General features: G+C 45.0%; 1 protein-coding gene across 1 annotated transcript in view; it reads right to left on the bottom strand.

Annotated features, from left to right (window-relative positions):
- LOC144736316 (polycystin-1-like protein 2) overlaps positions 1-27,130 on the bottom strand; it is a 113,278-nt gene that overhangs the window by 22,465 nt on the left and 63,683 nt on the right. The window contains exons 19-28 of the mRNA XM_078618970.1: positions 26,213-26,681; positions 21,930-22,024; positions 20,288-20,548; positions 19,453-19,623; positions 18,468-18,631; positions 15,555-15,707; positions 13,552-14,023; positions 6,101-6,224; positions 5,021-5,271; positions 2,697-2,865 (exon numbers count right to left, since the gene is read on the bottom strand). Of these exons, the coding sequence (XP_078475096.1) occupies positions 2,697-2,865; positions 5,021-5,271; positions 6,101-6,224; positions 13,552-14,023; positions 15,555-15,707; positions 18,468-18,631; positions 19,453-19,623; positions 20,288-20,548; positions 21,930-22,024; positions 26,213-26,681 (2,329 nt within the window). The remainder of the gene's footprint in view (positions 1-2,696; positions 2,866-5,020; positions 5,272-6,100; positions 6,225-13,551; positions 14,024-15,554; positions 15,708-18,467; positions 18,632-19,452; positions 19,624-20,287; positions 20,549-21,929; positions 22,025-26,212; positions 26,682-27,130) is intronic.

Here is a 27,130-nt window from a genome sequence, read left to right as displayed (position 1 = left end):
CAAGCACAAAGGGAACAGGGAAAGCGCTCAATAACTGGCTATCACTTGAGGCAACTGCTGCATAGCAGACCCAGAGGCAGCTGGATCATCTTTGGAAGAAAACTAGTTTTAAAAATGTCTTGACTCTCTTACAGAGCCACCTGCAGATTTGTCAATCGGCTCATTATTAAGTCTCGCAGAATGGTCTATGCTCTGTGCGTCAATGAGTCGATTCGTGACTTGTGGAGCGTCGTGAGGGTCTGCTGCAATCCAACCACCCATCCATCAACTAGTCAACCTGGTCTATGCATAGTCTTGCAACGTTCTTATCAAGATGGCAGTTTCTAACTTTAAGGCAAAGCATTACTCCGGTATGCCATGAGTTTGATCGGTGGCAGAGGTGTTGATGTTAATCGCACGGCTGCCAAATAAGACAATTGCTACTCAACTACATTCATACTCCGATTGGCATGGTTGGCTACATATAGTGTAAAATAAATTTAACATACACACATACATACATCAATTCTCCAATCCTGCTCAGATGTGCTTGCGCCGCTGATTGTCCACCTGGCAAATTGTTCATTCAGCGAGGGCTGTTCCCCAGACCTGTCCAAAATGGCGCAGCTGATACCGCTCTTGAAAAAAGTTGGCTTGAGCCATGGTGACCCCGCAAACTATCACCTGATCTCAAACCTACGTATGATTTTAAAGGTCATAGAGCACCATTTTCTGAAACAGTTACTTCCCCACGCCGCTGCGATGGGCAGACTCAACCTGTTGCAGTCGGCGTACCGGAAGTTCCATAGCACTTAGACGGCTCTACTAAAGATCACTGATGACCTTTATAAGATCATGGATGACCGATGTGCCATCAGCGATGGTTAGCCTTGATCCCTCAGCTGCCTTAGACACCATGGACTATGAGATACTCATTGGGAGGCTAAGGTAAAGGCTTCGTGTATCAGGTACGGTTCTGGGGTGTTTGATCACAGTTCGTTAAGCTGGGTGATGAACAGTCATTGCCTATACAGTGCTTAGTTGGCGTACCACAGGTGTCCGTCCTCGGGCCCTTCCTATTTTCGACATACGTCTCTCCGATCGCCGATGTCATCTCGGCGTATGACATCAAGTTATACAAATATGCTGATGATACACAATTGTACAACACAGTGAAGTCAAAGTTAGATATGGAGAGCCTTGGTGATCTAGAAGATTGCACACAAGTGGTGCACCTGTGGTTTGCACGAAACTAAATCCTGCTTAATCCAGGCAAATTGGAGGTTCTGCTCGTTGGCACTTGGACTCAGACAAAACATATGTGCGAGGATCAGGTGTGGCAGTGGCTGACTCCAGGATTCAGTTTTCTACTCATCTAAACAGCCTCGGCACCATACTCGACCAGGACATGTTGGTTAATCACCACGTGCAAAATATGGTCAGATCCTGCAATTTTCATATCAGGGATTTACGACACATTCGGCCACTATTGAGTTGTGACCTAGCCAACACGATAGCATATAACATAATATTGACAAGGCTCGATTATTGCAAATGACTACTCTGTGGGATACCTGACAAGAACATTGGCACGTGTCATAGGTACTACAAGATATACAGCTATCGTGCTGTGACGGTTCCACCTGAAGACGGAAGCTTGTGTTGCCTCCGAAACGTCGTGATTTTTATTTAATTTTTATTTTACTTTTATTAATTTTAATTTTTTACCTACGTGACTTTACCGAAAAAACCTAAGAATATGAATCCTTGCAGTCACGAAAGCTTCAAATCTAGAATTAGGTACTACAAGATCCAAACATGTCCGTCCGGTGCTTGCTGAGCTGAATTGGCTTCCGGTTGCTGAACGAAAACAAAAGGTCGCACACGTTACACACAGAGTGCTTGCCGCAACTGAACCACAATATCTTGCTGATCTCGTTAAGTAGCATAAACTATCACGCACACTCCGTTCATCCTCACAGTGGCTTATGGTGAACCATCGAACAAAGACGGTCACTGCATTACGCGTTTTCAGATGGGCTTCTGCGACCGTTTGGATCGCTCTTCCTTCCAATATTATTAGGAAGCTACTGAAGATATTACTTTAAATCTAAATTGAAAACTCATTTCTATAGAACAGCTTCTTGTGTTTGGTTTGCTGTCCTTCCTCCGCACCTACGATGAGCACAGTTGGCTACGTACAGCGCAAAAGAAGTTCAACATATATACACATATAAGTCTGGGTTCAAGCGCAATATCTAATGAGATGATAACGGATCAGTCAATACAGGCAATCCTGCAGACAATCTTAGCTTGGAAATCTGCACTGTGAAAACGACAAATGCATATCAAAAAATCTAATCGTGAGTATATTTGATGTGCGCACCTTTTTTAAAGAGTGCAGGCTGTCACAACGATGCTATGTCTCAAAGACGAGTATAGTGTGTGGGTTTTATCGACACAGGTATTTTGCGAGAAATGTTTGAAGTTGATAAATTTAGGCCAGGGTGTTGGCATATGCGGACCACTCATTTTATAATAATAAGGAATAATTCAAGTCAAATCTGAAGTAAATGGTGGGTAGTTGTTGGTTAATACACCCAAATTATTAACCAGGGCAGCCGCTGGGCTAACACAACAAACCTCTGCAACAAATGGCAAACATAACACCGCTCGGCCATGCGACATGCTTGTGGCCTATCTGCCAACCGCTGCACCTTTGGCTTTCCTGAACTGTTGGAGGCGCAGAGGCCCCACTCGGTAGCTTTCCAGAGCTGCCAGGAAAGCGATCCCAGAAGCCTTTGCTGGCGCCTGTCCTACTTCCGGGTACAGGTTAGGCAGCACTTTTGAATTCAGCCACTTCCACAAGTCTTTCTGGTCCGTCACCTGCACCAACAGAAGATAGACAAGGTTAAACCTACGGTTTTTCACCTCTGAGACACACAAAAAATAGGACATATGAGGAGAAGAAAATCTCACAAGACTGGGAAGAGGAAAAAACATGTAAAAATGCATCGTCTTGAGTGGTGTATGATTAGGCAACTGACAAAATCCGGGATTTTTTACGTCCCGGGAAGACTCACAAATTCCGTAAGATGATGCCACATTAATTGACATCATCGGATGTGTGCATGGCATGTGAAGTCCTTGCCATAGTAAAAAGGCTTCACCCTTAAAATATATTGCCAAGTTCTGGTCAACTCTATGATAAATTTGCCCAGTTGTCTATGGGTGAAGTCGCTAATTGTCAAGACCGCTTTATAATAAAATTTCATTTACATTGTTCCATCGCTACTGCAGTAATTGTGACCCTCTACACCCCCTGTTACAGATAGATGGATGAGCAAAACTAATGATTCATGCTGTCAAGCTGAAATAGAAAACCGCTGAAAAAGATCAGCGATAGTTTTCAATGTCGTGGGTTTTCCCTGGGCGCTGTGGTTTCCTTCTACGTGTATAAACATGAATTGGCCAATATGACCTTAATATATAGTGGACTGCAGAGCCTGGGGCGGGGGGGGGGGGAGATTTGGCACCGCATCATCGTGTGATTGCCTTCCCATTCGTCGAGGGTTCCTCGCACCGCAACATTGTTCTCTTTCTACGACAGCAAACAAGTACTGTGCAGTGGCGTTTTAGAAGTTGTAATTTCAGTAAACCCTCGTTATTCGCGAGTTTTGGATTTGCGTGTTTCGCATATTCTCGAGTTACTAAATGTATACCAATTTCCCATTCGCGACCTGCTGGACTCCAGTATTCGCGAGTGTATTTGCCAGACCGCCGACACCAGGGAGGTGCGCGCCGAAAATGTAAATTTCAAACTATCTGCGAAGATTAGGCTCACTCCCCTCGGCTGATCACGCAGTGCTTAGTTTTGCAGTAATCCCACTCTGCACTCGCTATTGTGCATTTTTAGTTTATACGTACTCACAGTAGACTCATTTATACAGTACTAGCTTCACTACCCGGCTTCGCCCGGGACTTGGATTCACCATGACCGGCCACCTTTGTCTCCCCAGTGGCGATGTTCACACACCACACCAGTTACTTGTTTGAGGCTTAGTCGACCTAGGGGAGGCCCAGGACCGGTTCAAATAATCGTCACCGGTGGTGGCCGTGAGCAGGAATCAAACTCGGGTCGCCGGGTTCGTAGCGCTGCGCGCTAACTACTACACTACCACTCCCCCCCCCCACACACACGCGCGCGTCCATAGGTACACATACACTCGCTTGCTGCAGACACACAACTTTCAGGGTGTGTACGGCAGTAAACGACTGAAATAATAAAGCAATGCTGCGCGAAGAACGCCTAAGACCTGCAACACATTTGTATTTCACTTTACCCGCGGAGGGTTGGGGGGCGACATGAGCAGGCACACTGCGTTACGCTTCCGCATACGGGTCACGTGACAGATGTGACGTCACAGCTTACTTGCCGTGCAAAATATATGCATTATTGCGCCCCCCCCCCCCCCAAAAAATACAAAAGTCTATTTTTAGAATTGTTGCATGGTGTACAGTCTGGAAAGTACCCACATGGCAAATTTCAAGTTTGTTGCATGTCGGGAAGTACCCTAAACATTTTAACAGGCACACACACATATTCACACATTTCCTTTATATATATAGATAAATAAAGAAGTCGACTGAGGTCCATTAAACAGAAGGTGATTGCAATCAGGGAGAGTGTTGCGGCTAGTGCTAAAATGATTACTGTGCATTGTTATTAAACACCTGCATCTCCTGAATTATTCACTACCACCTCCACCATCGTCAAACCATCATCATCATCAAAAGGTAATGGAAAAACCCAGGTCTTTCAAATGTATGTTCTCATTGCAGTCCTTGTTATTAAACATTGACTATTTCCCTCATGTTCACTCGTACCAGGAATGTAACCCAATTTTTCACATTGGAACAAGGTTTCTGCATTCATAAAGTCTGCATTCGTGAATGTTTTTCACGAACGTAATCCTCGTGGATAGAGAGGGTTGACTGTTATTATTACTGTCGCTGCTGTCATGGGGAAAATGCTGCTTGCCTTATCGAAGGAGCTATCGGTGAAGGTTCTCCTCAGCATGCGGTGCATCAGGAAGGTGTGGTCGTCGACACGCGTGTACACGATGACCAGCAGCACCGATATGAGCGCAAGGTACACGGCAAATTCCTTGAGGTAAGAGGAGGCCGCCTTCTCCTGGCCGACCGCCTCGCGGATTTCGACCAGAGTCTCTGCCGGAGGAGGGCCCGTTATGTAGTCCAGCTCCGGAAGCTCGACAGCATCATCCTCCAGGTCTGCAGACAAAGGTAAAACGGTAAAGGTGCAGCCCTGCAATTGTTCGTGCGCATGTCTGCTGGCAGAAGGCCTCCACGAGAAGGAACTCTGTCGAGCCTATAGAAACAAATACACTCATACTCTCTGAAAACACACGTTATAAGTTACACCCCGTGGTTAATCCACTGCTGGATGGAGGAATTCTGATGCCGACGCTGTTGTTCTACGGGCTGTTCTCCAAGATGAAGTAATGAAGCTCTATGGTATCCACTTCTCTGGGCCATTCTTCAACAAGAACGGTTGCTCTGCTCTGCAAGATATCCGTGAGGGTACTTCCGTGGTCTGAGATGATGCCGAGAACACATTTGGAACAAATGGAATACACTGGAAAAATAACCCAATAGACATTTTAGGGTTAATAATTGTCATAATATTATAATATACAATACTTATTTATATGTATTATTAATTGTGTTGCAAAAAAATAAAGTTGCAGTCCTTGCAGATGCTTGCCTGCACCACCGCTGACAGAAGGGTCACCAATAGAGGGCACTCTGGAGAGCTCTTTAGATCCTGAACAAGCTCATGGCACATGGAGCGAAATGTCGGATATCATGCCAAACAGCACGCAGTACGATCCAAAAACACGCCTAAGAGCTGCACAGCACCACCATGACAATCTATGCAGTGCTTTGTTGCTCTAGTAATTGCAGTGATGTAATCATGTTATCAGGGTAGTGCGCCAAACCCCAGTCTCATGATTAGCACAGCGCTGTCAGGTGTGTCCTTGTGTGTGGTGGGAAACCCGGAGGTGTTTGTGTGTGCGTGTGTGTGGTGGGAAACCCATACTGCTCTCGTGCTTTGTGACCGGGCGAGGTAAATTTCTGTCCTCCAGGTAGACCAGGGTGTCCTGGTCCTCGTATTGCTGCTTTTTTTTTGCCACAATGGCACCCAACATCGACAGCCCGATCACCTGCATTCAAACAAGTGTTTTATAGTATGTACACACAAGCATTCAAGCAACCAGAAAATACATACACTTTGAGATATAAAACCAATGGGGGCCTAGTACTGTATTCACCAATCCGTGTGCATTATTGATTTGTTGGTCATTCTGATGGCAGCACAAAGAAAAGCTGTATCCATAATTTCTCAACCCCCATAAGTCCCATGCTAAGGTCCATCCATGGAATGTATTAATACAAATATATGTACAAACACACACAATGACTTAACATAAGCCATTGACATCATTATTATCGTCATCAGAAATGTATTAGGGTTTGCATGAATATCGCACTTAAATGCCTCAGTAACTCATAGCACCTTGCCTCACATCTCAAACATTCTAGTTCCCTGCTGCCGTCTAGCATTGGGAATCCCCGTGGGCAGCTATCTCTCTGTGGTACAAGGCATATGCAGCACTGGCCTGCTACTGGGCATTAGTATGACAGTGTGGGGGGGGGGGGGGGAAGTTGGGCTTTGTGGCTCTTCCCAAAGAGGTATTGTCATCTCTATGGGTTATTCCTCATTGTCACCATCATCGTCATCAACTAAAACATGTCTCTCGTGAAAAGTTTTGAACAATAAATGAGCAGACAATTGATCTTCAATTAAATGGTCCATCTTCCATGTAAAAAACATACAAGTATTTATCTTCTTGGTTCTTTCGGTAAAGTCACGTAGAAGGGAAATAATAAAATAATAAAAATAAAACATAATAAAATAATTCTCACGTTTCGGCTATAACGCAAGCAGCCGTCCTCAGGTGAAGAATGAAACACCACCAAGCTTGGAGCGTATATATAAGCTGGGTTGGAGGGGGAAGAAGAGCGCCTTGACAAAGGAATTTGCATATCAAGAGGAATTTAGCATATTTATGGGAAATGTGTAGGAGGTGGGCGGGGGGTTTCAAAGTCATATTATGCCCGTGCATTATGCAGGATTAGCAGCATCAAAGGGAGGGATAGGGGGTAGCATTAACAAAGGGAAGGAATGTTAATAGTATGTAGCCGCAGTTACGAAACCACCACGTAAAAAAGATAAAGTATAAACTACATAGTATCATCAGTATACTAAATATACTCTCCAATAAGCTGAGCTACTAACAGTAAGTAATACATTACAATTCTATGTCGCAAAAAATATAATATGCTTCCAGCTAAACTTTTTTCTCTTACATCACACGGGTCTACCCCGTACTATATACTACCATAGACAAACCCAACATTAAATTATATACTGTATTACTATACACACTCTATACCTTCGACTATACTATTACCCTAAGTATTATTCTACCCACCCTACTGTATACCACACTGCTGTATATTCACTATACAATTACGATACTGTATTTTACTTTATACATTGTATTAAACATTACAATTTTATACTATGTATACAATCTGCTATACACTATACCATTGACAGTCGCGTGAAAGATACTAAGAGGAAGCAACGAAATATGTCAATGGTAGGAGACTTGCAGCGAAGCAAAGAATCCATTCCCTGTGGAGAATACAAGATATATAGTCAATGCCAGTGAGTGGACTGCGGTCTGAAAGTCACCGTGAACGTGAACACAATCAGTTAAGATCCGAAATGGTTTATTACATTCTTCCAATGATTGCTGAGCCAGAATCCATCGTCTCGGTTGAAATTGTCTCTGTCTTTGTATATGTGGATCGCCTCATGAACGAATCTCTCATTGTAGCCAGATGGCTTGCGGAGAACCTCTGTCTTGGAGAAGTCAATGTCATGTGAGCCCACTGAATTGTAACAGTGATCTGCCACGGCTGAGGTGTTTGTCCTACCGTGTTTCAGGTCTGCTTTATGTTCACGGATGTGGTCCGAGACATGTCGTTTGGTTTCTCCAATGTAACTGCTACCACAGAGGCAACTTAGTTTGTAGACGCCAGGGTACTGCATGTCTGGAACCACATATTTTACAGACGGGACCAGATCACGGATTTTATGTACTGTGTTGAATCGGACCTGGATCTTGTGTTTAATCAGGATTTTGGAGATCTTTTTTGTGACCCCAGCAATGTAGGGTAAGGTGATGGTTTTGAAAGGCTCCTCAACAGGATCCTTCTTGATGGTTGGAGTGATGGCTTTGCGGATTGTGTAGTCGGAGTAACCATTAGCCTTAAGAGCTTGGCGTCCGTGTTTGAGTTCACTGGCAATGTGTTTCTGGTCGGAGATGCAATGGGCTCTATGGTATAGAGTCTTGATGAGGGAGTTTTTCTGGGATGGATGGTGGTGGGAATCCGGTTTTAGGTAAGCATCCGTATGGGTTGCTTTCCTGTAGACAGAATGGCTCATTGAACCATCAGGTCTCCTTTTAATTAGGACATCCAAAAAGGGTAGATTGCCATCTTTTTCGACTTCCATGGTGAATCTGATAGCTGGGTGTATGGAATTAATGTGGTCGAGGAATTGGTCTAGAGCAGGCCGGCCATGTGGCCAGATGACAAAAGTGTCATCTACGGGTACCTCTTCCATAAGGTCGGGCGTAGAGTGGCAGTCTGGATGGCGTCAGTCTCAAATTTCTCCATGAAAACGTTGGCTACAACCGGAGATAGGGGGGAACCCATTGGGGTGCCCTCAGTTTGTTTGTAGAAAGTTCCATTCCAGGTGAAGTATGTATTGGTTAAGCAGTGTCTCACCAGGGGGGGTACCCCAGTTTTCAGTCCTTGATGAACCAAGTCTTCAATGATTGCGATGGTGTCAGGTAGAGGAACTTTGGTGAATAAGGAAACCACATCAAAACTGACAAGCAGGTCGTCTGGGGACAGGGAAATTCCCTTGATTGCAGAAGGTTTCAACGAGAACTGTTTGGTTTGATCAAACCAAACCGTTCTCGTTGAAACCTTTTGCAGCCAGGCCACCAAGGTTATATGGCCTGCCAAAGATACATAAAGAAGATACACCTCTTCGTCCCATTGTTTCTACTATCAACTCCCACACCTACAAACTGGCTCGTTTTTTGTCTGAAATCCTGCGGCCTTTCACTGGAAAAACCACCTCTGCGGTACTAAACTCTACTGACCTTGTATCGACAATCAAGGGAATTTCCCTGTCCCCAGACGACCTGCTTGTCAGTTTTGATGTGGTTTCCTTATTCACCAAAGTTCCTGTACCTGACACCATCGCAATCATTGAAGACTTGGTTCATCAAGTACTGAATACTGGGGTACCCCCCCTGGTGAGACACTGCTTAACCAATACATACTTCACCTGGAATGGAACTTTCTACAAACAAACTGAGGGCACCCCAATGGGCTCCCCCCTATCTCCAGTGGAAGCCAACATTTTCATGGAGAAATTTGAGACTGACGCCATCCAGACTGCCACTCTACGTCCGACCTCATGGAAGAGGTACGTAGATAACACTTTTGTCATCTGGCCACATGGCCGGCCTGCTCTAGACCAATTCCTCGACCACATCAATTCCATACACCCAGCTATCAGATTCACCATGGAAGTCGAAAAAGATGGCAATCTACCCTTTTTGGATGTCCTAATTAACAGGACCCTGCGGGGTGGGCTGGTAGGAATAATACTTAGTACCGGTACAGGGATATCGACCGGGTATAGAGGAGTTAAAGAAAAAATTACTGTATTCTAGTGTAACCTTAATTAAAAGTGTTTGTTTTGACAAGAAACGCTGTGAGATTTAAAGACCCCCCAACACCACCCTCAACACCACCCCCCAACACCACCCCCCACCACAACCCCCCACCACCACCCCCCACCACCACCCCCCACCACCACCACCCCCCACCACCACCACCCCCCCCACCACCACCACCCCCCACCACCACCACCCCACCACCCCCCACCACCACCTTCTGCACTAGGCCTCGCGAAGCCTGCCGCACTAGGCCTCGCGAAGCCTGCCGCACTAGGCCTCGCACCGTGCTTTTCGTGCACAAATAAGGCGATTAAATGTATCTCGTCTCTATGTTAATAAATGTTTCTTGTCTCTGTGTTAAAAAAACGTGCTGCGTTTCAGTAAAGTAATTTTTTTTTATTAAACGTGCTGCGTTTCATCTCTGTGTTAATAAGCCTGCCGCACTAGGCCTCGCGAAGCCTGCCGCACTAGGCCTCGCGCCGTGCTTTTCGTGCACAAATAAGGCGATTAAATGTATCTCGTCTCTGTGTTAATAAATGTTTCTTGTCTCTGTGTAAAAAAAACGTGCTGTGTTTCAGTAAAGTATTTTTTTTTTAATAAACGTGCTGCGTTTCATCTCTGTGTTAATAAGCCTGCCGCACTAGGCCTCGCGAAGCCTGCCGCACTAGGCCTCGCGCCGTGCTTTTCGTGCACAAATAAGGCGATTAAATGTATCTCGTCTCTGTGTTAATAAATGTTTTTTGTCTCTGTGTTAAAAAAGCGTGCTGGGTTTCAGTAAAGTAATTTTTTTTAAAAACGTGCTGCGTTTCAGTAAAGTAATTTTGAAGCGAAGTTTAAAGTTTTGCCGTGATGCGCCGGAAGCGACGGCCATCTTGTTTAATTCACAGATCGCAGGGGGAGCGGGCGGCCATCTTGTCGGACAGGGTCATGCCAAGTGTTTGCAGTAGGGGGCGATGTTGATACATGAACGGACGGATGGACGGACAGTCGGACGGACGGACGGACGGACACATTAATCTATTGGTGATCTGGTCCACTTCGTTCCTACCAGTAAAAGGAGACCTGATGGTTCAATGAGCCATTCTGTCTACAGGAAAGCCACCCATACGGATGCTTACCTAAAACCGGATTCCCACCACCATCCATCCCAGAAGAACTCCCTCATTAAGACTCTGCATCTCCGACCAGGAACACATTGCCAGTGAACTCAAACACGTACGCCAAGCTCTTAAGGCTAATGGTTACTCCGACTACACAATCCGCAAAGCCATCACTCCAACCATCAAGAAGGATCCTGTTGAGGAGCCTTTCAAAACCATCACCTTACCCTACATTGCTGGGGTCACAAAAAGATCTCCAAAATCCTGATTGATTAAACACAAGATCTAGGTCCGATTCAACACAGTACATAAAATCCGTGATCTGGTCCCGTCTGTAAAAGATGTGGTTCCAGACATACAGTACCCTGGCGTCTACAAACTAAGTTGCCTCTGTGGTAGCAGTTACATTGGAGAAACCAAACGACATGTCTCGGACCGCATCCGTGAACATAAAGCAGACCTGAAACACGGTAGGACAAACACCTCAGCCGTGGCAGATCACTGTTACAATTCAGTGGGCTCACATGACATTGACTTCTCCAAGACAGAGGTTCTCTGCAAGCCATCTGGCTACAATGAGAGATTCGTTCATGAGGCGATCCACATATACAAACACAGAGACAATTTCAACCGAGAAGATGGATTCTGGCTCAGCAATCATTGGAAGGACGTAATAAACCATTTCGGATCTTAACTGATTGTGTTCACGTTTACGGTGACTTTCAGACCGCAGTCCACTCACTGGCATTGACTATATATCTTGTATTCTCCACAGGGAATGGATTTTTTGCACCGCTGCAAGTCTCCTACCATTGACATATTTCGTTGCTTCCTCTTAGTTACTTTCACGCGACGGTCAATGGTATAGTGTATAGCAGATTGTATAAATAGTATAAAATTGTAATGTTTAAACAATGTATAAGGTAAAATACAGTATCGTAATTGTATAGTAAATATACAGCAGTGTGGTATACAGTAGGGTGGGTAGAATAATACTTAGGGTAATATTATAGTCGAAGGTATAGAGTGTGTATAGTAATACAGTATATAATTTAATGTTGGGTTTGTTTATGATAGTATATAGTACGGGGTAGACCTGTGTGATGTCAGAGAAAAAAGTTTAGCTGGAAGCATATTATATTTTTTGCGACATAGAATTGTAATGTATTACTCACTGTTAGTAGCTCAGCTTATTGGAAAGTATATTTAGTATACTGATGATACTATGTAGTTTATATTTCGATTTAAAGCTTTCGTGACTGCAGGGATTCATCTTCTTGGTTCCAAGAACCAAGAAGATGTAGTTTATTCTTTATTTTTTTACGTGGTGGTTTAATAACTGCAGCTACAAACTATTAACATTCCTTCCCTTTGTTAATGCTACCCCCTATCCCCTCCCTTTGATGCTGCTAATCCTGCATAATGCACGGGCATAATATGACTTTGAAACCTCCCGCCCACCTCCTACACATTTCCCATAAATATGCTAAATTCCTCTTGATATGCAAATTCCTTTGTCAAGGCGCTCTTCTTCCCCCTCCAACCCAGCTTATATATACGCTCCAAGCTTGGTGGTGTTTCATTCTTCACCTGAGGACGGCTGCTTGCGTTGTAGCCGAAACGTCGTGAGAATTATTTTATTATTTTCCTTCTACGTGACTTTATCGAAAGAACCAAAAAGATGAATCCCTGCAGTCACGAAAGCTTAAAATCGAAAAATAAAAGTATTTCTTATAGAACCCATCCTCCATACGGGCTTTGCAGAGTGCATACTTTCAGTAGCAGTTTTTCAAGATAAGTAAACTATGGACTGGTTTCTCATCTGAGTGGCCTGTTATGATCTGCGCCACCCGGGCGACTCTGTTTACATGCAAACTTAATTGATGCAAACTGTTTTATTCGTGTTTTCGTTTACACTAGATTTTGGTAAAAAAAGAAAAATTCGTACTTATGTATTAACGTTAAGGGTGTAACTATGGTGTTAGCGCCAGGCACTGTCACAAGAGTGCTACTGTGCGTCTGGAACCTCTCCCTGGGACCAGAGTGAGTCTGGCATGTGAACGGGCCCAAGGGGGCATAGTCCTGGTGACGGCCTGAGAGAGGGCTTTGGGAAAGGTCTCGAAGGGGGCGTGGCCAGAGGCGGTGCAAGGCCACGCTCAGGAGCATAAAGGGGTAGTCCCAAGAGCGTTCTTGGCTGTTCTCTGGAATCAACCCTCAGCTCCAAGTCTCTCCAATCTTCGGTCTCCGCTCGGCATCGTGGGTCAGTCAGGCCGTTACTGACTGACCCGGTTATGTAGTTACCTGGTTAAAGTAGTGTCGTTACCCTGTTGGGGTCGAGAGTGTACGTTTAAGTAGTTAGCCCCGTTCGGCTGTGTAATAAACGTGTTGCCTCCAAGTCAAGTGTGTGCCTCCATATTCAACACTACACTTATTTAAACTGGGGTGTCTCTTGCAATCGAGACTTTCCAAAGGGTTTATTAATAATTCGAGAAGTTATCTATTTAAAACAAATTAATTTAAAAATCTAACCAACATTTTATAAATTATTTTACTTTCCCAACCTTAACGGGCTGAATGAGGATGACGGATATGCAGAAGGAGGTGAGGAAGCGCACGAGCCAGCGGTTGGCCTTCTCGGGGCCCCAGTCCATGCTGTAGAGGATGGTGAAGAAACCGCTCGTCCCGATTACCAGAACCACCAGCGTCCAGGCAATGTACAAGGTCCAATGCGGGAACTGCTGCGAGGTGCAGCCCCCTCCTCCTCCGCCCGCCTTCTTCCAGGGCTTGTTGCCCGTGCGGCGGAAGATCTGGACAATAAGGATGCTGATCGGGACCTCCATGAGAGCACTCGCGATCATGACGAAGAGCTCGCCGTACGTAAAGGGCCCGATGTGCGGGGTGCTGGCCTGGCCCTTGTCCGTCTCGAACCACATGGCATTGACAAGCATCATGAGGAAAAGCAGCGATACGCAGCTTGACAGCCGCTCCACTCGCGAGAAGTTGTTCTTGGACGGACGGAAGAAAATGGAGCTCCTGCGGGTGAAGAGTTGTGCCGAATATACACACACATCGTATTAAACAGCAAGGTCGAGTCAGTAGCGAAATTCTCCTTGTCATTGTTACGGTTGGGGTTAATAATGTTGTAGTTTTGAATATAGTGTTGTTCGTGCAATTGCATCTCAGACGAGCTGGAAGCAAACACGGTGGTGAGCCAGCAGTTTCAACAATTGCCCAAGGTCTACAGTCCTCTTTATAATAATATGTTTTGCAGCCAGTTAATAATAATGGGTGTTTATAGATGTGTAAGGAAACCAGAACACCTGAGTAAAACCCACGCGTGCGAGGGGGCAACACAATCGCAGTCAGTGGAGACAAACTATAATTTTCCGAACTTTGCTGCACCGCCTTCTCCTGCTGAGCCAGGGTATGCACCCCGGATGGGTGAGTACAGTACCTGACTGGTATTTAAAACTACTAAAAATATTTTTCATATATTTGATTTATTTTACCAGGTAAGGCACACTGAGCTATATAGCTCTTTTTCAGAAGCAACCTGGCCACAAATGATAGCTCAACGAAATGGCTTGTCACGTGTAAATGTAAAGCAGCAGCCAAATACTCTAAACGCATATTTTTTTAAATGGAGGGAAAAACCGGAGGACCTGAATAAAAATCCACGCCACCACAGGGAGAACATGCAAACTCCAAATATACAGGCGTCAGGGTTGAGATCGAACCCACGACCTCCTATATACCAAGCGAGGTACTTAACATCTCGCAACCACGGTGCCCACCGTGGCATGTGGTATGGGTGCTCCTATCCCATACAGCTCCTCACCTCTGCAAGGCCCTCAGGCTTTTTCCCCACGTCAAGGCAGCTGGTCGTATTTGAATCACATTTGCAACCAATTTAACCCGATCTCAGCTAAGGGGGGTTGAGCTTTCAAGTATTTTGGTGGGAGTTGGAAGTGGCGAGTGTCACCTCCTCATATGCACTTGGCTTTCTGTGGACTCTCCGCGTTACTCCCACATTTTGCTCATGCATGGTGTTGGCCATACTTCCTAAAGCAAGACCCTTAAATGCGTTTTACTAGAGTCTTGTATTTAGACTGCTGTGGGGTGATGCGATATCATGGGCAGCAGAGGGCAGTGCAGAAAAATCCACTTTTTCTCTCACATCTACGCTCTCCCCACCTTCAACCCACAAAGGCCAGCGTGGTGAAGTATGGTCAAATAACCCCACACAACTCCCATGGCACTGGGAGGCCCTCAACTGGCAGTGAATTTACAGAGAAGCTGTGCACGTGAACTTGTACACGTTGTTGTTACAGTAGACGCTTGATGTAACCACACTTTAAATGAGCATAGTTCTGGTATAAGCAACGCCATTGCCTTGCTAATATCAGAAGAGCGTTCCAGACGGCCGCAGAAGCGCATCTGTAAGCGCGCGATGCAGTGAATGTCTTTGTTTATGGCCATGAACTAGTTTGATTGGAGTTGGGCACCGGTGTCTGGAAGCTTTGCGATGTGGCGCGGTACACGACGTGGCGCACGTCTCGCTCACCACAAGTGGCCTTCAGCGTAGTTACTCTTCACAGTGGAGGAGAACAGCCTGTTGGAGTCGAACACGGTCTGGTGGTCGCTCATCGTGATATCCCTGCACACGCGTCCATCCCCCTGGTCCACCGCCAGCCAATTGTTGCACACGAAGTAGAACCTGGTGGAGGTGGAAAGCACCGAATGTCACCGAGATTCTGAGCAGCAGTGGCCACCGAGCCCTGTTCTTACCTCGCCATGCTCGGTAGAGTTCAACATAAAGTGGCCGGGTTGATTGATACAACTATGAACTATGTAACACAATTTTGATTTGAAGCTTTCGTGACTGCAGGAATCCATACTCTTTGGTTATTTCGGTAAGTCACGTAGGTAGAAATAAAACAAATAAGTCACGACGTTTCGATAGCAACATAAGCCATCGTCTTCAGGTGAAAATCGCGACAGCCGCGATGTCTGCTGCGAGCAGCAAGATGTCTGCTGCCTAACTTCGCTCATTGACTTTGACATGCTTTTCTCATCAACTTTAACATGCTATTCTTGGCTATTTTTTTTCACTAACTTTTACATGCTTCTCATCAAAATACATATGCTAATCGTACATGCTAATCTGAGCTCTAATGCGCTACTTGAAGCTCATTAACTTTGCACTATAATCCAACATGCTAATCTAAATTTCATTTCCTTTAATATGCCACGCTATTTATTACCTTTACACTATAATACCCCATTAACACTACTTCGGCTACCTTTGTTCTCAAAAACAAAAAAAACTCTCGCTGGTAACAGCTTCTCTTCACAAGGCAGCAGACATCTTGCTGCTCGCAGCAGACATCACGGCTGTCGCGATTTTCACCTGAAGACAATGGCTTGTGTTGCTATCGAAACGTGATTTATTTTGTTTTATTTCTACCTACGTGACTTACCGAAAGAACCAAAGAGTATGTAACACAATTTTTGTTCCTTGGTAATACGTGTTATTTTTAATTGATTATACCTAAAAAGTATAGAAAATGGCTATTATTACCCACAAACTTTGCTTGTCAATGGGCCCATTTTTTCCAGTAAAAAGATGATGAAAAAAAGTGTCCCATAGATATAACTACTCGAGCAGAGATATTAATGCTTTGATATTTGCATGGTCTTTGTACTGTTCATTTAGTGTTCAGTTAAATTTTTACTTAAACTTACGTGACTGCAGGATTTCATATTCTTTGGTTATTTCGGTAAAGTCACGAAGATAGAACAAATAATAATTAAAATAAAGTGAATAAAAATACCACGACGTTTCGATCGCAACACAAGCGGTCGTCATCAGGAAAAAGAGTTAGCCTCTAAAGGCACACTGTTTATAAAGGTTTTGAGATGGGCGTAGCCAAAGTGTATCAGCAGCACCAGCAATGCCAATGCAGCAGCAATATCAATGCAGCCAGGAAATCACTGCACCCCGCTCTACACACCAAACTGCTGATGGTGGAGGTTGATTGACAAGAAAAGACAAGTCAAGTCATGACCCAAAGGTGTTGATAACATCTTTCCAATGATTGCTTTATTTTTATTATTTTATTGTTATTATTTTTTCTATCTACGTGACTTCACCGAAAGAACCATAGAATATCAATTCCTGCAGTCACGAAAGTTTTAAGTCAACATTATGTCGGTCTTGCTGTGCGCTGCGTTGCATCGCTAGCTGAGTAGATAACCTCGCGTCCAATAAACCCTCAGAGCCAGGGTGAACATCCGACTCCAAACGTCATTTATTGATTTTAACGAGGTAATAAATTAACCCGTAAAAACAAAGTTTTTCACTCTAAATCCTTTATATGCGTGGCGGCTAGAGTCCTCTCGTCCTCTGGCTTGAGATGGCTGCCACCTATGGGTCAGATGATTGTCTGCCAGCATTAAGCAATTGGTAATTAAATATTTAAAACAAATTCCCTAAACAGTGTAAAATTTGGGAATTTTTTTTTCACGAAAATTAATTGTCACACACAACGAGTCTGTGTGGAAAATGTCAGCTCGATTGGATCACGGGAAGTGGGTTAAAAAACGAGCGAAAGATTTGCACGGTCCTAAGCAAGCAAGCGAACTTAATATAAAGGATTTAAAAATATATTCGCCTGTGGAGGACGCGGGGATTGATCCCGCAACCTTTGGCATTGGAAGTGAGGGCGCTACCAACTGCGCTACTCCGCCACGGCCTGTGGAGGGGTTACGCTCTGGGCTCCTACACTGTGACGTTCAGCCAAAGCCATGAATGAGTTGTATTTGAATAAATATAAAATTATTTTTTGTTTGCCTAAAAAGTGTAACATTTTTGAAATTTTTTTTCACGAACATTAATTGTCTCGCACAACGAGCCTGTGTGCAAAATGTCAGCTCGATTGGATCACGGGAAGTGGGTTAAAAAACGACTGAAAGATTTGCAAGGTCGTAAGCAAGCAAGCACGCAAGCACGCAAGCAAGCAAGCGAACTTAATATAAAGGATTTAAAAAAACAATGCTTCTTAAGGTCCCACAATGTACAATTGCGGCTGGCTTCACTGGGACGCGATGCGTGCCGAATTATGTGTGTCATGGCCGACGCCCGCGTGGTTGAGCGGGAATCTTAAATCGCAACTTCCTGGTCACGTGACCAAAATTAGCATCAAAAACAGGAAATTCCTGTGTACATACGCCCCCCCCCCATCTGTCGTGAGGCAAAACTCCTGCCGTGAGGCAGAACAAACATTGTAGCGACCGATTCGGAAGATGCTGCACTGATGCATTGGGCATATTTACTTTGTCATTGGCAGAGAAGGAAAAAAATAATTAGCTCGGATTTGAACAGGGAGTCAACAGCACGAGTAGCTGAGGGAAAAGAGCCTCAGACAATGGGGAGCAAGCAGAGGAAAATGATCAGAAAGGTGGATTCCTTCCTTACTGTTCGTTGGTTTGGATATCAAACAGGACAACTTCGTTGAGAAACCAGCTCCTGTCCCTGTCGTCATCCGGACTTGTGTCCAACCAGATCCTGAGCTGAAGGGGCATCCCGTAGCAGTGTGGAGTGGACAGCACAAAGCAGCGCACACTGCCCTTGGCGAACTCCTGCGCACGTGTGGCAAAGAGAGCACGTGAACGCTCGCGTTTTCAGCAGGTGCATAAATACATACTATTTTAGTCTATCTGTATTTATTTTAATTACAGATGCTGAGCACATAATTAAAATAATAATTAGTTAAATCTGTACCACGCCGCACAGTATTCACTCACGGAGAGAGAGAACAACTCAGAGGCGTGAGTAAAAACCACAGATGAGCGGGAAACGCAGCCCGGCACTGGCATTTAGCCAGTGCCAAATTCCATCCCCAACACCCCTCCAACCCAACAAAGCTCTGCCCTCCTCTTAATATGGAAGTGTTATCAGTCAATTCATGAGTGCTTACATGTCCGAGGAAACTGGAGCGCCCAGAGAAAACCCACGCGTGCGAAGGGGCAGCAGTCTTTACCATGCAGAGGGAACAGGTAGTGTCAACATTTCTGCTGTATTTCCCCTCTTGAAACGTCAGGGTATGGCTTCTAGATGCCCACGGGAAGGGTTTCACAACCTTTATGGGATCCACCAACCTTCGCTACCACTGGATCAAAGATCACGTGCATAGCTAACATCTTTGTGCACGTTTCAACATTGGCCCCAGCATCTCGGTGTCCCATGAGTAGGTCATATGGCACACACCCACCAATCAGCCACCCGACTGCAGAACATGACATTGCCAACAATCAACCACTGTCCTAAACAAACGCCTGCATTGCCGATGCCTAAAACTGGCACTGCCAAAACCCACAGCCAAGTGCCAGTGCACGCCGACGCCTTACCAACCAGTATAGTTGCACAGCTTGTACACTCGATAGCTACGCCACTAGCTCACCTTGCAGTAGCCATTCTCAAGTTCCCGGATTCCTGTGTCACTGGTCTCAAATTGGATGACAAAGAAGATGTTGCCCTTGGTACCACCATCGGAAACCATGCCGGTCTTGACGGTCATCAGGTACTGGTACATGCTTTCATTTGGGTTGTCCTTTAAAGGCAGGAGCTTCCACTGTGAGTGAGATTGAGTACAGCGCAGACCGGAAGTTATGACTAAATTCCCACATGATACAGAACTTTGCAGTTAGACCTTATTCATCAACATCAGACATGTTCTATCTACTGCTGAAGGTAGGCCTCCCCTAGCTGTCAGAGCGATGTGGACACAGGATGACTACCAAGCATATGGGGGGGCTCTTCTTTGTATCACTTTTGATTATCCAGTTTAAAAAACAGAACGACGGTCAGACGTTGCGTAATAAATCAATATTAAATGAGAATAGCGAGATGCATCTTAGGGATTACAAGACTGGATAAGTTTACAAATGGAGAGACGAGGAAGAAGCTAAGTGGGGTACCAATCTCAGACAAGCTGCCAGAAAGTTGATTCGGATGGCTAAGGGGGTCGTGTCATAACAAGATAAGAAACCCACAAGGTGATGCATATTGAGGCATCAGAGCAGACATCAACAGGATGGGGGGTAGATGTGAAGGTGGATATAGCACGGGACAGGAGAGAGTGATGAAATACCCCTTTTCCACTGGCGAACCTGAGCCGAGCCTCCTTAACCTCTTTAACTTGCACCAGGTCGGCTTAGCATGGTCTCAGCACGGCTCAATCAGTGGGAAAATTACAGGAACAAGAAGAGTTTGATAGCAATAGACAAAATACCAACCGCGCGCTTGTCTTGGCGATCACATCGGCAGAGGATGACCACCAGAATAAGGTAGACGATCGTCACAGTGACGATGGTTGCAAACACGGCACCATTGGACTTTAGGTCGAACTTGGTGAACACGGTGTTGAACTCGATGGAGTTTGGAGGAACGAAGAAAGAAGCCCCGATGAAGAGAGGCTCCAGTTTCGCGGGCAGGAAGCCATGGATGTTCTGTTCCGCCATGCAAATGATGTTCTCTGGAGTTGAGTCACGATGCGGCTGCACACAAAGCCAGCAGAACTAAAGCTTTCAGAATTCTGGGAGGCTCAACTTGGACTTGTGTTGAGCTGATAGCTCCATCCCACCTTTTAATAGCCACTCCCACTCAACTACTAGCCCCACCCATATATTGAGTGGCCTCCTCCATACTCTTTTTGACACAGACCTCAACTATACCATCAAACATGTCCACGACTCGAGTAGCCCCGCACACTTATGAAGTGGCCCCGCCCACCACTTTTGCAGCTCCACCCACTATGTGGTAAGCCCCACCCACCACTCAGGTAGCTCCTCTAATCACTCAGGTAGCCCCACCCTTCGCCTGCATCATGTGAGGAAGCATGTTCATTTTGAGACTTTGAAGGAGAGGGCGTTTAGAGCAAGGAAGCATAATGATCCAGATAAGCAGACCAGAGATGTGGGAAGAGATACCATTCAATCCACATGGTGACACTGAAAAGAGTCAGCCATAGGCAGAAAAGATTTGAAAATTCTTCAGACTGGATTTGAACAAGGGAAATGTCTCAGCAGTATGGACATCCAGAGGAAGAACATTCCTAACAATATGAGTAGTAGTATAAAAAGAAAGGTAAATCAGTGTCACTAAAATGTTAGCCTTCCGGAGAATTATTAATATGTCCAATATAGAGAATCAATAAACATGGAAGTCCTGGAAAGAACAGACATAAAAACTGAAGGTTACGGAGTCAGGTCAATAACAAGGAATTGCAATATTTTGGACATATGACCAGGACGAATTGTGACCAACAGCAATGGATGGTGATGGAGGGAACACTGGAAGGTGCTAGGAAAGAGGAACACCGCGATCTGAGTGTATATCAAACATCAAACAATGGACGGGATGGAAGCTGTCTCAGTTGAAAGACGCAGAGATGGACAGACAGAATAAGAGAGAGAGAGAGCATAGCGAGGAGACACCGGTGAAGGAAATGGGCAAGCCCCAAGGGCCCACAACGCCAAGGCACCAGAAAAATAATTAGAGAAGATTTGACCTCGCACAGAGAGAAGGTTGATTTAGTATTTCACAAAAGGGTTTGGTTGCCAGAGAGCAGAATAGAGCAAGTTGAACAGAGAGAGGTAGAAAGGGGCACGTCCAAGGAATACCTTTGAAAATAGCGGGGACAATTCTAAGTAGATTTGAGATTGGATTGGGAGCCAGTTGAGGAATCTAAGTTCTAGGGTGATGTGGCCACGTGCACGGATGTAGGCGAAGGAGGTGAGGGATGTGGGGATCCCACAGAAGAGAGGTGCAGTCATCAAAATGCAATGGATGTGGGTCTCAGCAGCAGAAGGGGTGAGGAAGCACTGTTTGCAGGAGATATTGCGTAGGTGGATGTATGAAGTCCTGCAAGCGTCTCACCTGCATCACTCCGTACACCCACTTATCGGACGCTTTGCTCCAAGTCTTGCACATCAAGTTGTGGATGCTCATCCGTGTGTTCGGTGGGGCGTTTTCTGATTTGAAACACAAAGAAAGCACCTTCAACAACCGATTGCCCTGGAAATAGTAATAGGTTTTAACCCTTTTATCTGGCAACAAAACTGACACCTTAATACAAGGGATCATGTGTGCAATAACGACAACACTTGCAGTCAAAATGCAAACAAAAAGAGACAACTCTATCCTTGAAATTCATTGGTACACACCTGAGATAGCTTTTACATCTCGGGTGTGGACCAATCAATTTCAAGGACAGTGCATATCATTATCAGAGTTGTCTCTTTTTGTTTTCATTTTGACTGCAAGTGTTGTCAGTTTTGTTGCCAGATAAAAGGGTAAAACCCTATTACTATATATTGCTACTGGCAAAGGACGTCTCATAATGCCCTGCAAATGTTACATGATACAGTACCCTGGGAATGAGGTATAGACAGATTAGTGAAAATGTCGGATATGTGAGCATCTATAACAGAATGGTTTTGGGGCATGCCTGTAGTCCAACACAGGGTTGGTGGATCACACAAATGTTGTGAAACGTCCTTGCAGAGGTTGTCGAGGTGCCTTATGTATCAACATCTGGGGAGAGGGGACGCTGGCGTGCATGCCACTGTTTTTACTCACACCTTGCTGTGGGCATAGCTGTAAAGTTTTAAAGGTCGTTTTACTTTTTTATATGTATTAAAGTTACTCACTTAAGGCACGGAGTTCGTCAATAATTTGTCCTTTTTATTCCTCACAAAGATGCACCAACAGCGAGGCGATCAACCAGGCCCTACCAAGTAAATACAATTTTCAGGACAAGCCTAATTTTACTGGTCATGCCGGGGGCCTTTCCGTTTTACACCGCTCTTCTGCCACCCTTCGTCCTGCCCCCATGTCAGAATTCCAGTGGTTCGAGCACCTCCTACTTGCATGTTACGCTGTCCAGTCTTTGACAATTGTGCAGCTCTTTTACAGCTCACCCAGGGCCTCTACCTCCTTAATTGAGGATCTAACCGAGTTTGTTTCTGTGATGTGCTCTGCCTCCAATAGAATACTGCCCCTGTGTGATTTCAATAATCACATAGAATCGCCAATATTTTACTATGACACCCACCCACGTGTATACATTTCTTTTGTTTCTTATTTACATTTCCTATTTATGCCCTCCCCCTCCCGATACATTCCATTCATTGGCTACCACATTCTGATAAGCTCCCCCCCGCCTCCTCCCCCCTCAACTTGTATTTAAGGGCTTGCATCTTGAATCCCTGCCTCACTTGATGCAGCAAATCTGGCTGTGACGGTCCCACCTGATGACGGAGACTTGTGTTGCCTCCGAAACGTCGTGATTTTTATTTTATATTTTATTTTTATCAATTTTAATTTACATTTTTAACTACGTGACTTTACCGAAAGAACTAGGAGTATGCATCCTTGCAGTCACGAAAGCTTCAAATATAGAAATAAATGATAAATATTGGTCGCGAAAGCCGAAGTGTTAAACATTTCTTATGCTATCTGTGTGTATGTCTATATTGTGCCACTTTGAACAAACACAAATCCATATTTTTCACGCTACATGTACAAATCCTAGTTATAGGCACACAAAAAATAAGTATTATGAAAAAAATAATAGGTTTTACCTTTTCTGCGAATAAAACAGGTGTTAAGATGTTCAAACATCAAATAGAAACGTTTAGCAAGGAATAATGTCGACATTAACCACACGTACTTGTCGTGAACATGCAAACAAACATGCTCTAAATATATCCATTGTCTTTGAAACTGATTGGCCTACACCAGGGACAAGCCTTTCTTAGGGTCTTGTCTCACCAGTGTCAGACCAGAGAACGCCAAAAGGCGAACAGTACTAAGACTATGCACTTTCAGAGCATTTATAGGTCGGGGTGAGCAGCTATACAATGGGACCTTTTTTGGATCTAACCGAGTATGTTAACCACAATATTCAAAACACTGATATGCTTATGTGCACTATAAAATGAAACGTTTCTCCGCTGGCCACGAAGACCAGCCGAGCAACAGGCGCCCCTAGCAATTAGTGGGCTTCCGGGCTTCCAGGAGGTCACGGGAGACCACCAGAGAAGCTGCTGATTGATGTGAGAATGAGGACAGAGAGGAATTAGTGACCAAATGAAGGAAAAATGAAAGAATGAATTAGTGGAATGAGTGACTGAGACAAACGAGTAAATGAGAGAGGGCTGAGTGGGTAAATGAGGGAGAAATAGGTGAGTCAGGTGACTGTGTAGTTTAGGGGTGTGCTGTAGTTATGTGGGGTAATATTAAGTTGAGTAATGAAATGGTGCAGTAATGGTATAGTGTGTACTATAGTGATGTAATGTAGTGGGATAGTGTCTTCGCACAGTGGTGCAGGGTGCAGTGTTGTTGCATGGTGTAGTGCAATTGTGTGCTGTCGTGGTCGGGTTCAGTGTAGTGGTGTGGTGTAGTTAAAGGCCGTCCATAAATGACGTCACGCAATTTTGGACGATTTTTGATACCCCCCTCGTCACACGGCGTCACAAAGTCAGACCCCCCCTCAAATATGACGTCACAAAGCTCTGCCCCCCCCCCCAAAAAAAAACATGCTTCACATCGCTGTAAACTATTGTCATTGTAGTGCGTATTTAATGTGGCGCTGCACTCTGATGTTGTAGAAGAAACATTTAAAAAGTATATTTAATCAAGTAGAACGTGTTGTCTATATATATATTTAAGGTTTCGCATTTTGATGTGACGTCACATTTCTCAACCCCCCCCCCTCGTCACACATCGTCACAAATGTCTGACCCCTCCCCCGCCCCTAGGTGCGTGACGTCATTTATGGACGGCCCCTTATGCAGTGTAGTGATGCAATGCATTCATGTAGCGTAGTGCTGCAAAGTGTAGTGTAGTATTGTGACATAGTGCAGTGATATTGTGGGATACAGTGTTGTGTAGTAGCCGAAAGTGTAGTTTATTGGTGTGGTGTGGTAGTGTTAACTGGTATCATGAAATGGTGTAGCAATGTACAGCACTGATGTCGTATATGCTTTCATGATGTCGTGCAGCGGTCGAGTAATACTCTGCTTTAAGTCGGGTATGCGTTCCCGAAAGGTGCTACGAATATCTAAACGAAGTACTGGACATCAAATACATTCATAGGGTTGGTGGGGGCGAAGGCCGAGGTCGACAGATACGAGAAATGTCAGATGCTGTCAGCAACGTAAATGTGGGTTGAGTCGTCAGATGAGTGGTGGGTGATGTCTGCTCAGTTTCAGGAGAGTGGTGTAGGTCAGGTGGATGACTGGAGAGTGAGTGGTGGTGTTCTGGGAGTGGTGAGTTGTCTGGTGAGTGGATCTGATGACAGTGCCAGGTGGTGAGTAGTGTCAGGTGTCTGGTAAGTTTTTTAGAGTGGCTAACAGAGGAGATGCAGAGCCAATGGTGGAGAAATCAGTGAGGGGAGATTAGTTGATAGTAAATTGAGCCTTCTAGAGTAATCAGTTAATATTTATTCTTATGCAGGCCTCAAATCTGTAAATAACGAGAAAACTAATCACAACAGATTCAACAAAAACAGAGGTGTGCAGCACTGCATGCACAAAAGCTCTCAGCCTTTTCCATACCACCAGCTTAAAATAACTGAATGTGTGGTCAGTTTGTTGTTTTAGACCACTAACCGGTTGGCTACATTCTCTTAACAATGGCCATACTTCACCATGCTGGTTTTATGGGGTTGTCAAGGTGGGGAGCGGAGATGTTAAAGCAACAATATAAATTTCGCTGCACTGCCCTGCGCTGCCCATTATATTGGGTCGCCCCACATCCTTTACTGTCGTAGTAATTATCAGAGGTGTGGACTCGAGTCATGTGACTTGGACTCGAGTCAGACTCGAGTCATGAATTTGATGACCTGCGACTCGACTTGGACTTGCATAACAATGACTTTGTCCCACCTATGAGATGTGGACTCGAGTCATGTGACTTGGACTCGAGTCAGACTCGAGTCATGAATTTGATGACTTGCGACTCGACTTGGACTTGCATAACAATGACTTTGTCCCACCTCTGGTAATTATAATAATGCCAATGATGTTAACCATGCAGTATGCTAACCACCTTAATACGCAGCTCCTTTTGGTTTAGGCAAAGGGTGTTTTGGGGAACACGGTTCACAGGAATTGTCTAAGTTGGGATCTGAGAGATTGCTAAGTGAATGGTCTCACCTTGGTATTTGAAGGTCAAGTAGTAGTCACCTATCTTCGTGACGTTGCCTAGCATGCTGAAGCTGTGCGCAGAGTCATTGATCTTTTCCATCCTGCTGTTTGCAGAGACTGACGGATCAATCCAGAAGTAGAAGTCATCGCTTACAGGGTCCTTGTGTGGGATAGCGCCATATCGGATGTACACCTCTACGGGGGTGGTGACGTTTTCATTCAGGAAGACCTTGAGGAACACCATCGCCCCCAAGGACGTCACCTGAAACTTGACAAAGCTCACCTTCGAAGAGTCTGTGGGATCGTGAATGAAGTGGAGGACCTGCTCATTGGTAGGAGCTGCGTAATTTATCAAGGAGACCCTCATGGAGTTCAAGCTGATCGTGTTGTTATCGAGGTGTGTTTGGAAGCCGATCACAGAGCTGCTGACAGAAGTCGTTTGGTTCCAGATGAATGGGTTCTTGCGGAACGCCATGATCTGTAATGACGAAGCACACATCACCAATTGCCACATACATTTTATTGAATAATTTCAAGGCCTGTTTGTGCAGCAAGCCTTACACATGTAGGGCTTACGCGACAACCCAAATTCTAGCCATGGTGCAAGACAGACGATGATGCGTATTGTTGAAGACTGTGTCCGCTAACCAAGGATAGCGGTGTCTGAGGACAACACCACCTTCATGCTGCAAATAATAAAGCTGCAGTCTGGCTCAGCGCAAACACATGCACTAAATTATAACAATTAATATTCAATGCATTGCAAAAGCTGATTATCGGTTGCAGCTTTCCATGTCCACCAGGCATTACTATTATATAGCACTTATGGCATTATCCTTCTGTATTTATGGTCTGCAACATAGCGGGCCGTACTTTCCCAGCCACTCTGCCAAATCACAGCGGTGTCGAAGTGGCATCTGCTTCTGT

Source organism: Lampetra planeri, chromosome 60 (genome assembly GCF_965212315.1).
Source record: "Lampetra planeri chromosome 60, kcLamPlan1.2.h2, whole genome shotgun sequence".
Lineage (NCBI taxonomy): Eukaryota > Metazoa > Chordata > Hyperoartia > Petromyzontiformes > Petromyzontidae > Lampetra > Lampetra planeri.
Note: the sequence above shows the minus strand (reverse complement) of the source record. Positions and strands in the feature narration are given on the sequence as shown.